The 15042-nt window shown below is 40.5% G+C and overlaps 2 protein-coding genes across 4 annotated transcripts; both read right to left on the bottom strand.

The window, feature by feature from the left end:
• Positions 1-991: 991 nt before the first annotated feature.
• cox6b1 (cytochrome c oxidase subunit 6B1) lies at positions 992-2904 on the bottom strand. Its single transcript, XM_080048868.1, has 4 exons — positions 2713-2904; positions 1915-2055; positions 1568-1668; positions 992-1237 (listed from the first exon to the last, which is right to left on the bottom strand). Exons 2-4 carry the CDS (start codon positions 2018-2020, stop codon positions 1184-1186), a joined length of 261 nt encoding a protein of 86 aa, XP_079904994.1. The 5' UTR covers positions 2021-2055; positions 2713-2904; the 3' UTR covers positions 992-1183.
• Positions 2905-5854: 2950 nt separating this feature from the next.
• On the bottom strand, positions 5855-14926 carry fam234a (family with sequence similarity 234 member A). 3 transcript variants are annotated; one of them, XM_080048796.1, is made up of 12 exons: positions 14604-14926; positions 13511-13814; positions 13313-13423; positions 13026-13208; positions 12628-12752; positions 12299-12431; positions 11824-11956; positions 11574-11717; positions 9753-9834; positions 9488-9640; positions 9303-9405; positions 5855-9156 (listed from the first exon to the last, which is right to left on the bottom strand). In XM_080048796.1, exons 2-12 carry the CDS (start codon positions 13779-13781, stop codon positions 8945-8947), a joined length of 1650 nt encoding a protein of 549 aa, XP_079904922.1. In that variant the 5' UTR covers positions 13782-13814; positions 14604-14926; the 3' UTR covers positions 5855-8944. The 3 variants fall into 3 exon arrangements, with proteins under 3 accessions (XP_079904922.1, XP_079904923.1, XP_079904924.1); XM_080048797.1 differs by having other exon boundaries at positions 13313-13405; XM_080048798.1 differs by lacking the exon at positions 13313-13423.
• Positions 14927-15042: the final 116 nt, after the last annotated feature.

Genomic DNA, 15042 nt, shown 5'->3' with positions numbered 1-15042 from the left:
ATCTATTGTCTCATATTCATCTTTTGGTGTCAAACCCAAATGTTTCCAGTCTACAGCAAAAATAAAGGAATTGGCCTCACCGTTCCAATACTATTGGAGGGGACTGTAAATGAAGCCACACTTGAACCTTCTGACATATTTGGCGTATTGAAATTAGGTCGGTCTATTTTTCTGCCTAGCATTAGGTAGAATAAGAAAATTATTGTTTGCAATCCAAGTGACCTTTAATGAAAGTTGCTATATAAAGTAGATAGATTGATTTGGATGCAAACATTTCTTGAGAAAAGTAGAGCAGGTTATTGGGTTGGAAATAGCTAAAAAGAATAAAATTTAAAAGAAAATCCACATTTGCCTGCTTAGATTTTGAGTTTATTTACTAACGGGCAACTTCTAATATGCAAATACTATAACCTTACCTCAAATTGAGAAGAATGATCTTCAAACAAAGATATTTGTCTGATTTTACCTTCACTATAATACTTGGTAGTCAGTGTTGTACTATTCCTTCATTCAATATTTACAGTACTGTCTTGTTGCATGGGAAAGTCTGTTGAGCATTAGCCTTTACATGTTAGACACTTTTTTTGGAGGAGGCGTTTTTACTGCTGCTTCATTGAGCCCAAATAGAAAGTGTTTTTACACTCGCTACTCACGATGGGAGTAAATTGTATATGATGGAAATGCAGTTTTATGTATTTAATTTGAGTGTCTCCCACTGCAACAATAGTTATTAATCTGTATCTCAGTGCTGCTTGTATGGAGGTGGCTGTTATTGTATGTGTGACATTTAGTGTTTTGAAATATTTAATTATTTTTCTAATCTCGATTAAATGTGTATATTTGATGTAGGTTTATTTGAATGAATAAAATTTCGAAATATATTTGTGTACATTTGTAGTTCCTTTTTTTTTTGACAATCTCAATTGACAAACGTGAAATCAATAGAGAAAAAAAACATATAAATAAAAGGGGACAACTGAAATATGTAAATATATCCTGATATACTTTAATTTAGAATCTGCAAGACATTTCTTGGTATTTATAAGGAATGACTCATTAAGTTACATGGCAGAGCATCAGCAATGGACAGGCGGTGATGGAGGTACGCAGCCTCCCCCACCATACAAACATTCAGCTGTACAGGTTACATTCTTGCAGTCCAACAGCTTTGGAGATGGCAGTATTAGATTTTTCCTGGAAAGATCCCTTCTGCTCTTTGGTCATCCCATTTCTGGATCTAAAGGGACAACATTGGAGAAAGAAAATTTCACAAAAGGTTCAAATATATGACAATTTGGGGTGGGGGGGGTTGCTCTAAATTTGGAATGTCCAATCTTTTTCTACAAAATTTGGTATTGAAACTCCTTGTGTTGTTTTGATTCTCAGGAAAGAGGAGAGACTCACTGGAATGTGGGGGAACTTTAAAGTTGCTTGACCCCTGGGAAAAAAAGCTCAGCCCAAATAGGGGAAAGTACAGAAAATATTCTAAAGAAAATAAAAAAAACTTTTTTTAGAAAGGTATCTATATTTTAAAAACAAAGGGTTGAGATGTGACAGACATACTGACCCAGGACATGGGGCAGAGGGATTTGTAGACCCTTTTGTACCAGTCACATGGGGTGTTGTCCACTCCTTTAGCGTCAAGAGATTTCTGGCAGCGGTGGAAGTCTATAAATAGAGAAAAAAATAAAAAATAAACATGAAAGAAGAAGAAAAAATGGAGGTCATATCAGTTGTGCTTAGGGAACATCAAACTGTATCACGAACAACTCAGAGGGCAGGGGTCAAGAAAAGTGTTAACATTTTAAGAGATTTTTGTCTTCAGAGTTTAATCAGTATATTTCATCTTCATCTGCAAAAGGTGAGAGATGTCAGCTGACTGATTTGACCTTGACCTCGACCTTGCAGTCTTACCCACGTAGTTGGACCAGCAGTTTCTGGTCTGGTTCGAGTTGGGGAATCTTGCGTCGAAGGGAGCCGTGCGATATTTCTCAAGCCTGGCTTGCATTTCCTCAGCCATTTTCACTTTCTGTTATAGAATATCTCCTTAATGTACTGTCGGATGCGATAGGGGAAACAAATGTTATTGTTTATTTCTGTCACCAAGCAAAAGCTCATTTAAACCATGCAGACGTGTCAGATAGAGCCGGACCGACGTGCTCAGCAGAGGACTATTTTGGGGGAGACTGCATGCGACACCTCAATGAAGACTGCTTAATGATGTTTCTAGAAATTCTAGGAAATTCTATCAAATAGGCTATTCCTTTCACAGAGCAAAATATACACAAACCATTTTACGGTCGACCATCACAAACGCGCATAATGATGAGGAATAAAACCTTAAAATGTGTAATAACATAGGCATACGTGTTAAACTAGATTAGCAGGAAGCGTATCAAAAGCTTTGTTCATCATAGCTCAAATAGCACTTCCTCTTAACATAACCCGGTTTCTCTATCTTTTTCATACGAACAGTTTATAAGACACTCTTTTCAACAAGCTTTTTTTCTATAACTATTAAAAAAGTCATCCACTATTTATGGTAAATGATTAATAAACTTAATTAATTTTAAATTAGTGTTATTGGAAGCCGAGCCCGTTTTAAATAATTCAATTATAATGTGTACACAACCTGTTCTTTAAAATACGCGTTTCAAAAAAACTGTTTTTAAAAAGATGAAATAAATAAATAAGCAATGCAAGTGAACGTACCTTTTGTAGCAGTTACTGGCCCAAGCTCAAAGTGACTTTTATACCGGTCGGTGACAGTGTGTCGTTCCTCCTCCTCGCGCGCTCAGCTCTGGAGACATCGCATCCGTGCAGTCCCATCACACCGGTATGGCGGACGCAGGTCACATTGAGATGACGAGAAGACGCACACGGTCCCGCGGCTCAACAGGTGTTTTGTCAATAAGTGATGAGAGACAGTTTAACGTGAGACTCCGGAGCACCCGTTTTTATTGTGTTTAATAGCACATTGCGCACATCTGGGAATTTCTTTCTCCTCAACGCGGAAGTATTCAGGCATTCGCAGAGTTCCTCTCAATCATTAACAGATCTTTATATGTCCATGGTTTGCACTGAGTAGCCTACCTAAGGCATAGTCATTTTGTTGGAATTGTTGCCTATTGTACAGGAAGGCAGCGGTGCGCATACTAGGCCTATGTAGGCTACTTTTATCCTTAGGCTTTTAGGCTACAGCTAGAGAAATAACATGTGGAAAGTGCTCAGTTCTCAGTTGGTCCATGACTATCCAGGAATTACAGCTGACCGCCGGGTCATGTGAGCATCTGCGATACTGTTAATGAGTCTTATCAAAAGTGTTGCTGCAGGGCGATATAAGAGCGCGTTAAAGTGGCAGACAGGCTATGTTTGCAGCAGACTGATAGGGCACTAGTTGCACTTTCACCATAACTTCAGGGGCACCGATATTTGATATCCCTAATTTGAAAACGGTAGAAAGTTGTCTATCGACCCACAGTTATCTCACTTTACTTATGGAATATGACTTCATCAAGTAGGCTATTCACCACATCATGACCCAGTAGTGTGCCTTTCTGCGCTACACACACACACAGCCTCTTCCCTGCCTTGGACGGTTATCTAAAGAAAACTGTCAGGTAGCTTACGGGTTTATCAGGTTGTTTCCCTAGAATTAACGACTTTTCCATTCCCCCTAAAGTAATTCACGAAGGCACGAGGCTGTCAGCAGCATGCGTGCGTCATTGACATGGTGGCTAATCGACAAGCTGCAAATATTTGGGGAGTAAACGGCACGGTACGCCCCAGTGATACGTGACTGACTTCCATACATTCATGGACCGCTTGTCTGATAGGCGGCACTGTCTGCGCTTCATTGCGCATGGCTGGCTGCTGCTGTTAGCTGCTGCTGCTGCCGCAGACGCGTTTGACAAGTCGTGTCCAGGCTACAACACCAGATGGCAGAAAAGCTTGACTTCATATCATTGATCAGGGCGCAAACTAGTTTGTGTTCTGGATATAGGCCTATAGAGGATACTGTGCATTTTTTTAAATGTTAAATAGTTTATAACTTTTTTGATCATTTATTTTTTTGGAGATTGTAAATTAAATTAATGTTAAAGCAACGAGTAGCCTAATGAAGTGTGTGCTTGTTTCTATCAGGTTTATGATACTATACTTTATAAAATGACAATGGACGAAAGTCGATGTTCAGTGTTGGAAAAAGGTGAAATAAATTCTCTTGAGCCGACGTACTGTTCATAATTGATATGTAGATACAGTGCCTTGAAAAAGTATTCATACCCCTTGAACTTTTCCACATTTTGTCACGTAACAATAACACATTTATTTTATTGGGATTGTATGTGATTTTTATTATATACAGTGGCTTGCAAAAGTATTCATACCCCTTGAAATTTTCCACATTTTGTCACATTAAAACCACACACGGACATTTATTTTATTGGGATTTTTCGTGATAGACCAACAAAAAGTGGTGTATCATTGTGGAGTGGAATGAAAATGAAACATGGTTTTAATTTTTTTTAGAAATAAAAAACTGAAAAATGTGGCGTGCAAAAGTATTCTGCCCCCTGAGTCAATGCTTTGTGGAACTACCTATCGCTGCAATTACAGCTCCAAGTCTATTGGGGTATGTCTCTACCACCTTTGCACATACAGACTGATATATTTTGTCTATTCTTCTTTGCAAAATAGCTCAAGCTTCAGATTCAGCATCAGATTGGATGGAGAGCATCTGTCAACAGCAATTTTCAAGTCTTTCTAGATATTCTCAATTGTATTGAGGTCTGGACTTTGACTGGGCCATTCTAACACATGACTATGCTTTGATTTGAACCATTCCATAGTAGATCTGGCTGTATGTTTAGGGTATTTAACCTTCTGGAAGGTGAACCTCCACCCCAGTCTCAAGTCTTTGCCAGACTCTAACAGGTTTTTCTGCCCTGTATTTGGCTCCATCCTTCTTCCCATCAACTCTGACCAGCTTCCCTATCCCTGCTGAAGAACAGAACCCCCAAAGCATGATGCTGCCACCACCATGTTTCACTGTGTGGAAGGTGTGTATAGGGTGATGTGCAGTGTTAGTTTTCTGCCACACATTGTATTTTGCGTTAAGGCCAAAAACTTCAATTTTGGTCTCATCTGACCAGAGCACCTTCCTCCAACCCTTGCCACAAGCCATGCGGGGGACACAGCATATTCAGATGAGACCTAACTTGAAGTTTTTGGCCTGAATGCAAAATGCAATGTGTGGCTGAAACTAACACTGCACATCACCCTGAAAACACCATCCCTACCGTGAAACATGGTGGTGGCAGCATCATGCTATGGGGATGCTTTTCTTCAGCAGGGAAGAGGGAAGCTGTTTAGAGTTGATGGGAAGATGGATGGAGCCAAATACAGGGCAGAAAACCTGTTAGACTCTGCAAAAGACTTGAGACTGGGGCAGAGGTTCACCTTCCAGAGGGACAACTAGCCTAAAAATACAGCCAGATCTACTATGGAATGGTTTAAATCAAAGCATAGTCATGTGTTAGAATGGTCCAGTCAAAGTCCAGACCTCAATACAATTGAGAATCTCTGGAAAGACTTGAAAATTGCTGTTCACAGACGCTCTCCATCCAATCTGATGCTAAATCTGAAGCTCACGCTATTTTTTAAAGAAGAATGGGCAAAAATGTCAGTCTGTAGATGGGCAAAGCTGGTGGAGACATACCCCAAATAGATTTGCAGCTGTAATTGCAGTGATAAGTGGTTCTACAAAGCATTGACTCAGGGGGCTGAATACTTTTGCACGCCACACTTTTCAGTTTTTTATTTGTAAAAAAAATTTAAAACCATGTATCATTTTCATTCCACTTCACAATTAATTATGCACCACTTTGTGTTGGTCTATCACATAAAATCACAATAAAATAGATGTATGTGTGTGGTTATAACGTGACAAAATGTGGAACATTTCAAGGGGTATGAATGCTTTTGCAAGGCACTGTAAATAAAATACGGAAAAGAGTGGCGTGCAAAAGTATTCAGCCCCCCCGAGTCAATATTTTGTTGAACCACCTTTCGCTGCAATTACAGCTGCAAGTCTGGGGCATGTTTCTACCAGCTTATATTTAAACTATAATGTTGGTCTCATCTGACCAGATCACCTTCCTCCAACCCTGGCCACAAGCCAGATGAGACCAAACTTGACGTTTTTGTCCTGAATGCAAAATGCAATGTGTGGCTAACACTAAACTAACACTGCACATTACCCTGAACACACCATCCCCACCTTGAAACATGGTGGTGGCAGCAGCATCATGCTGTGGAGATGCTTTTCTTCAGCAGGGACAGGGAAGGTGGTTATAGTTGATGGGAAGATAGATGGAGCCAAATACAGGGCAGAAAACCTGTTAAGAGTCTGCAAATGGCTTGAGACTGGGCCAGAGGTTCACCTTCCAGCAGGACAACTACCCTTAACATACACCCAGATCTACTATGGAATGGTTTAAATCAAAGCATATGATGTTTTAGAATGGCCCAGTCCAGACCTAAATCCAATTGAGAATCTCTGAAATTTTTTAGAAATTGCTGTTCAGACACTCTCCATCCAACCCGACGCTGAATCTGAAGGCAGAGCTATTTTGCAAAGAAGAATGGGCAAAAATGTCAGTCTCTAGATGTGCAAAGCTGGTAGAGACATACCCCAATAGACTTGCAGCTGTAATTTCAGTCAGTGATAGGTGGTTCTACAAAGTATTGATTAAGGGGGGCTGAATACTTTTGCACACCACACTTCAGTTTTTTATTTATAAAAGAAATTGAAAACAATGTATCATTTTCATTACACTTCACATTTATGCACCACTTTGTGTTGGTCTATCACAAAAAAAATCCTAATAAAATAAATGTACATTTGTGGTTGTTATGTGACAAAATTTGGAAAAGTTCAAAGGGTATGCATACTTTTGCAAGGCACTGTACAATGAAACTTCAATAATTGTGTCGCTTTCAGATAACTGAGTTTGTTTGGAGCACAACTTAAGTTAAAAAGAAGCACCAGGTATTTGTACTTTGACTGGATTTGATCCTGTAATAAGATACATTTGAAAGTAAACAAATGCCATTATTCAGTTGTTTATAATGGTTTAATATTTCTCAAATCCCCCCCCAAAAAAACAAGTCAGAAAGAAAGCCAGCTCCCTAAGGTTCAACAGCAAAAACCTAATTTTCACTTACTCAACTAATATAAACAGAGAAAAGGCATTATAAAGAGCCATAAACCCACAGCAATAATTCAGTATTATGGAGAACCTGAGAGCCTCGGTGGGGAGCGCTTTAAAGGTCTTGTCTGTGGGCGTGAAAGGGATACCTGCAATGATAATCAACATACTACAGTACCATTGACTAAGGACTTCCTCACCAATAACTATCAATAAAGAGAATATTTTTTTTAAATGTAACCGTGCATAATGTATAGGCCTACCTCAACGGTTGGTGAGGATCTCATTTTATACCACTTTCCAGCATATATCTGGTCTATTTTAGTGCTACAGTTTGAGAAAACTTACCATAAGAAAAAAGAAGCCCTATCATTGTGTTACTGTTGCTTTAAGGCTAGTGTAGTGCATCCACTACCTTTAAAGCCAAGTGCGACATACAGTTGCATAGATACATATAATATTCCAGCATCTGCAATTTATACAGAAAAAAATGGATATGTCAGCAGGATAACATCAGTCTGTTCTATGCGATTGTCAGAGAATAGCAGCTCTTTGGAAATTATGTAAATTCAAATCCATGATAGTATGATATGTTGGTATGTATCATATGCGGAGTCAAGTATGAAAACAGATACTAGGGGAGGACGGGGTAAGTAGGCACACTTTTTACTCTAGTGAGAATTGCTCATCACCTAAACATCTTTCAATAGTCATTCCTACATTAAATTTAAGCTTAAGGTGTTGGCTCGAAATGTGTACCCCTCACTTTTTCTATTTTATTGTAATAAAGAAGAAATTAATCATCAAAGACACCCTTACACATTGTGACAACCAACCCCATCAAGGGGTTGGTTGTCACACACTATGGGGTTGTTTGTCACCCCATGTTATCTTAAAGGGAATAATCTTAAAAAGAAGGCAAGAAAGCAGAACTAAATTTGAAAGTTTAATTGCATTGTCAAGTTGAAGAATAGGCCTACATAACTTACTGTAGCCTTGGCAGCTGGTCTAGTTTGGGATGCACTAGGTTGTTTTGATTTTGTTGCCCTTTTTCCTTTTGCATGCTAGCTGCCTTTTCCTGCTCTATTCTCTCCTTCTCTGGGATGTCAGTGAGGATACAGCTTGACAATTTCTTTCGTTATTGGGTTCCTTTTCTGGCTGCAGCCTTTGGATAACGTGACAACCAACCCCCAACATTTTTTACAACCAACCCCAACTTGAATTTCTTGCTAGCATCAAGGCCAACAACCATCTGACAACTAATTAGCTTGCTAACCACAATCTAAACTATAGTTTACCCTTCACACTTTTTATGGGTAACAAGTGTTTCGTTATAAACCCATTGTGTAAAAGCCTAGAAGAAAAATACTGAGGATCTAAATATTTTCAATTTGACATGAAAAACACAAACAGTCCTCTCACCTCAAATTCAGCAGTCTAACTCCAAGGAAGACTGTGTAGGTGACCCCTGATCCCAATTCTGGATATTTACATACCAAAATTTCACAGACAGCGCCTTCTCGTTCCGAGATATAACTATTGTGACAACCAACCCGTGTGACATATAACCCCGGTCTCCCCTACTTTGTCCAATGGAGATTAATGGCATTTGGAAAGTAATAACTAGCAAACACACTTCAGTTTCTAGAGTCAAGATAAGCTCCCCTAAAGTCAGCTGTGCCACAGTGGTTCCAACACTGAGGACTATACAGTACATGTTACAGTAAGTCTTTTCACCAATCGCTAAAGCGGAGACGGTTGAAGACCTCTTTGATTTCCTCGTTGGTCTCGGAACTTCCGCTGGTGCCAATTCTCAGGACTGTGCTGTAAGAAACGTCCTGCTTCAGCTTTCGTTTGCTGAGGACCACCGTGCCTTGAGCTTCCTCCGTCCCCGGCCCAGTCAGCATGATGTAGGCAGCATGGCGTCCGCGCTCCAACAGCGTGGCTAAGATACAAAAAAATCACATATAAAGTCACACAAAGAGCTGGCCCCTGTGTGAAATGACACATCCAAAGTTACATAGTACACCTTGAATCACACATTGTTGTACTTAAAAGATAATATGATTTGAGTGAGAGCTAAAAAAGCACCTTTAAAAGTTATGATGTGGTCCATGGAGGTGGTTGACTCGAGGAGAACTTTAGAATAGAGAGGATGGAGCAAGTAAGACCGTCGCTCACCAGTTAGTGGTACCTGGAAGTAAACGTCGGAGTCCGATTAGCACTTTGGGGATAATCAATTCCTGGGCATCTTTTAAAAAAGGCAGTGTACTCACAGAGGAGTTGGTCTCCGAGGGCATCATGCCCCAAAACATGAAGATGGAGAAGGAGTTGATGGTGTGTATTGAGGCGGGTTTCGGTGAGTTGGGAGTGGCCAAGAGGCTGACTTCCCACAGCACACCACCGGACTTCCCATCAAGAATTACAACCTACAAACAAGACAAGACAGTGTGTGTTTCAAACACTGTTGGAGAGACGTGGGACAAAGAAGATGAAATGTAGTTTCATGTCTGCATTTTAATTTTTTGGGACACAGCTTACCCTCTTTGTGTTGTTGCCAATATCCTCCTCAACCACAACATCAAGTAAATCGTCTTGGTTATAGTGACCGAAGGAGGGCTCACTGGATTAATGGGAACACAGAGGAGAAGACTATTTGACACAACCAGCCTGGTCATAATTACAGGTTATATGGTTTACTTTGATATTTAAAGTTCTCTCCTAAAACAAACATATTACCTTCATGTATCCACAGGCGTTTAACTAGCATGTGGTTTACCGGCATGCATCTCATTCATGTCTTAAACTCCTAGACTCTGTTTTTCACTCTGCTTTAAGGTTCATCACAGGAGATGCTTATGACACACACCGTTGTCTTTTATATGAAAAGGTTGGGTGGTACTCCCTTAAAGAGAGACGTGATGCACATTGGCATATTTTTATTTACAAAGCCTTGACCGGGAAGCTTCCTCGTTATTTAACAGAAATGTTGCAAATTTCAGATGGGCTTTATCAGACCCGCTCCACTGACATGCTCATGCTTTATGTCCCACAAGCCCGGTCTGAGCTGGGAAAGACAGCTTTTAGCTTCAGTGCCCCCGACTCCTGGAACACCTTACAGCAACAAATTAAACTAAATACCTTCATATCCTTTAATCAATTTAAACAAACTATCTTAAATCTGCCAAACTCTACCTGTAACTGTTTTAATTAGGCTATATTGTACTTTCACCCATTTAATTTCATTTTAATTGCTGCCACTCTTCACCACTATGTAAATGTTTCAATTGTTTTTTTGTTTTTTCTTCTCTTCACCTGTTGTTGTGTATTTGATGTATTTGCATTGAATATTGTGTATGCATTGTTGTTTTTCCTTGGAATTTGTTTGAACTCGACACCATTGAAAATGAGGGTCACCCCTCAATTGGTCTCTCGAGGATAAATAAAAGTTAAATTAAATGAAATGAAAAATTATGATTATTCCAAATTGTAACTGGAAAAAAACATGTGTTGGCCATAAAATAACTTAAAGAGGACCTATGATGCTTTTTGACTTTTATGACCTATAAACGTTGTTATGATGATTCATAGTCCTGCTTAACCATACTAAATTATCAAATAATGACTTACATGCATTTCGACGTATTCCCTGCTGACCGTCTGGGGTGTCTGTGCAGAGCACTAAACACTATTCTAGCCAGTCGAGAAGTCACGTGTTCAGAGCGGTTCAGAGCGGTCTAACCCTTCCGTAACTTCGTGACGTCGCATGTAACTTCGTGACGTCACCACGCGGATGTTTCCATGTATGGTAATGCTGTCACTTCCCTGTTCGCGTCTGCCTCGCGCCCTTATAGGTCCATGCTCGCGCTTCCCGCCACTGAAAGTGTTCCGGAAGGAAGGTAACCAATCACAACGGAGTGGGGTTTGCAGGAGGGGGGAGGGGAGCGGAGATCCCCGAAGCACAGGCGGAGTGAGCGGAGATTGCCGAAGCACACACACTCAAGTGTTGACAGGACGTGCTGGATCGCCAAAATAAGAGAAAGAGCTTCCCGAAAATCTACATAGTTTTTTGTGATGTGATTCATGTCAGGTTGCTCTATAGCAGTGTAAAACAAGAAATTAAGACCAGAAAAGTAGTATAATAGGTCCTCTTTAATAAACAATCAATAATAATGTGTGCGCACTATTCATTTTAGTTTTCTACTATGGAGTCAATTTATGTCTATAAATTATTAGAAAATAGTAGAACTGGATCTTTACAGATGCGATCAATCAAGTATCTATGATCGTTTCCAATTGATTTTCTGTTGATAGATCAATCTACTCATCATCATTTCAGATCTAAATGAACAGAAGTGTTACCTGAGGACTGAGCTGGTATTGAATATCCACAGCAGCTGCAAGTTCTTTCCATTGACCAAAGCCACCTCCTTTCCAGTCACAAGCAGCAAGTTGGGTGGATCCTTGGTTTCTCCTGTTCGGAGCACTTGTCTCAGGGAGTCGGACCTTTAAAGTAGAAATAAATATGAGCAAAAGTATAAGGCTATGGAAAATGACAAGTAGTTAAGTTGTTGAAATGATGAGCGATTGGTCAATGTGGGCTGCCTCTTACTCATAGATGGGAACAAGTCCAGATGTTGGACTGGCATTAATCTCCCAGTGTTTGTCCTTCTTGAGGCCCACTTCCATTCCTGCTTTAGCCTGGGCAGCGATCCTCCACAGTGCCAGTCCATACAAGCCAGTGTCTGCGAGCAAGCATAAGAATCCTCACTCACTACTGCCACCAAGTGTCTATATGATACATCCAAGTGTTTACATCTGTGTGCAGTTGCACTAGAACTTTGAAAAGATGAATGTGAGGTTTTTAAAGAAATGGTCAAACACTCCAGTAAGGAGAGAAAAAAGAAATTGCGTTATATACAAAAGTAGCACACACCCTAAGGACAGTTTCAAGTCAATTCCCATTGGTTTCCAGATTTAAAAAAATATATATTTTTAACTTCTAGTTATTTTCAGAGCAGCTGACCTGCTTCTATTGTCTCTCACTTCTTAACTTGTTTAGTGCAGTTCAGCACTGCAATACAAACCTTTTTGTAGTAGTACATAGTGAGAACGTTCTGTAGTGTGATGGAGAAGATGATTGGCTGTTGATGTGGAGTCCAGAGTCACCGCAGAACCAATCTGGACACCTGTCTTCCCCGAGAGGAAGACCAGCTGAGTCTGCAGGCATGCAATAGAAAATGGCAGAGTTTTTAAACAGACAATATTTCCCCTAACAGTGCTTATTATTTCCATAGTTGTGTCCTGTTACAGCTGATTATCTTTGAAGAACATTCCCAAATACCATGTGACTCAATCCTTATAACCATAAACAAAATAAATACAGAAGTAAAAAAAAATGTAACTTAGATTTTACCTGTGTGTTTTCGGATGCCACAAGAGCCACATCGCTGACCTTGTCTCCGTCCAGATCTGGGACACTGAGAACAGGCACAGTGCTGTGCAGACCAGGAGGCTGAGGCTGCTGCCACTGTAATACACCTGTACACGTGCACACATACACACACAGGGACTGAGCTCATAATCTGAAAGAGTTTATCTGATTTTATAACAAAAGCTTCTGTGAACTTTTATCTGAGCTTTAACCTGCAATTCAGGGATCATCAGGAGATGGATTTACAACTTTCTTATTACAACAACGTTCTTCTAACCACTACACCACATGTATTTGTAGTTATGAGGCCATGACTGCATAGGTTCATAAAAGCTGTGTAGCAATAAACAATGTGAATGTAATGTAAATGAGTCACTAACCAGTGTATTTGTCAAGGGCTGTGAGTTTGTCAGAATGTGACAGCAGACAGTCCCAGGTTCTGCTGGTTTCTTTATCCAGACCACATTGAGCCCAGTGGAACTCGGGATCCAGCGCACGCTCCCACAGCATTTCTCCATCCGTCCCATCCACTGCTATCACAAACACACACGGCGAGGGCAGACCTAGGAAAAAACACAGAGCAAGTCAGAATCACACAGAATAAACGGAATACAGAACAATCCAACTTTTGTGATAAATGAAATTCAAATTGAGAAACACTTTGTACCAGCATCGGCACACGTATTGTTCGGACTGCCTTCTGTGTTTTTCAGGACAAACAGGACATCCATGACCTTGTCCTTGCTCATATCTTCAATCGCTAGGAAGTTATAGGAAGCTGTGGCGGAGAAAGGAAAGGATTGCACTTAGTCCCAAGTTTAAAAAACACTTCTTATCTGTGGAAAGCACATAACTGGACACACACCCGCTTCAGAGAAGGTCCTGTTCCATGTGACGCGATACTGCGGTCTGACGGGACAGGGGATGATGAAGGAGAAGGCAAACACTATGGTGAGGCACAGGAACAAGGACAAGAAGAAGACTGCCGTACGCCAATGGGTCAGTTTGGAAAACCCAATGGCGTCCTTACAACTCTTCTTCTTCAGCTCTGTTGATGATGGTGGCGTCCCTGCCCCTGCTCCGTCCTCTACCCTCTTCAGAGGGTCACCCTCAGTGGCACTGTCTGTCGTCTCCATTGTGACCACTCAATGCATTACAGGCCCACAGATCTATTTAAAAGGGGGGGGGGAAAGAGCTTACAGTAAAACTTTAGCTCGATGTAATGCTGGTTTAGAGATTTTAAACACTTCAATTACAAATTCCTGTTTAGTTTATTCACTACACAGTAAACACTCCCATTATGCATTATGGCATAGCCTAGGCCTACATCTTACTTCTGTTTATGTGTCCAAATAACCAGCAAGGAATAATAACAGACAAACCTCGCTGGCAATAACAGATATATTATTACATGAAAAAATCCTAAAGGCAGCAGCTGCCTGTCAGTTCAGCTATTTCTACTGCATCAACCTTTGTGGACCTGAGCCTATTCAGACGTGCCAGCACTGACTCCAGAGATTTCTCATCACAAAAACAACAGACCCAGAATGAACAATCGTCAACACCCAACCGAGCACACCCTGGCTTCTGCCCCATAGCCAAAGGCTTATTACTTTTAACGGTGTTTGTGAGTTAGCGTGCACATCTATCTCCTGTCAGAATTATCTATAGCCTAAATATGACAATTTACAAACCAACAGTGATAGCTAAACAGCACTGGAATAATGTTTACCGTAGTGTTAAATGTCGGATAGTTATCAGTATTAGCGAGCTTTGGTTTGGAAGGTTTAATAAAGGTTAGGTTAACAGCAGGTTAGTTTACTGACTTGTTGAACAAAGGCCAGGCATGCGGAAGCAGGAGTTAGCAATAATACTGAGTAACGTTTACGTTAATGTCTCGCCACATGAAATTCATTTAATAATTTACACTGACTTCAGAAAAGTTTTTATTTTCTTACTTTAATCTCTACTGTCGTCGTTGGTGGTTACAGCTATGCGGCTGACTTCATGTAGTAGGCCTGACACACAGCTAGAGAGCTGTCTGTCAGGCTCTGCTGCTGCGTAAACAAACCATAAGGCAAACCCACTACTGAACTAAAGGTGTCACACAGCCTTGAGTATGTCCCTCAGGTAACGCTTTGTCACTGCCTTTGTCGAAAATGTATTGACCAAAGCTATGCCAAAAACCAATGAACCTATAAAGAAACCCTCAGCTACGACACTTATCTTAACAATAACCTTCTCTAACCTAAACCTAAATATAGCGTGGAACTACGGACGGTCAAGAGCTATAAGTGGGTGCTGCCTGTGAGGCAATTCACAGGGCACAATAAGATCTCACCATCATTGGGTTCAAACTGCTCTGATTGGTTAAGCCACTTATTCTCAAATGTTACG

This window comes from Ammodytes marinus (assembly GCF_949987685.1).
Source record: "Ammodytes marinus genome assembly, chromosome: 20".
In the NCBI taxonomy this organism is placed as follows: Eukaryota; Metazoa; Chordata; class Actinopteri; order Uranoscopiformes; family Ammodytidae; genus Ammodytes; species Ammodytes marinus.
The sequence above is the reverse complement of the archived record's forward strand: the minus strand, read 5'-3'. Positions and strand labels throughout refer to the sequence as shown.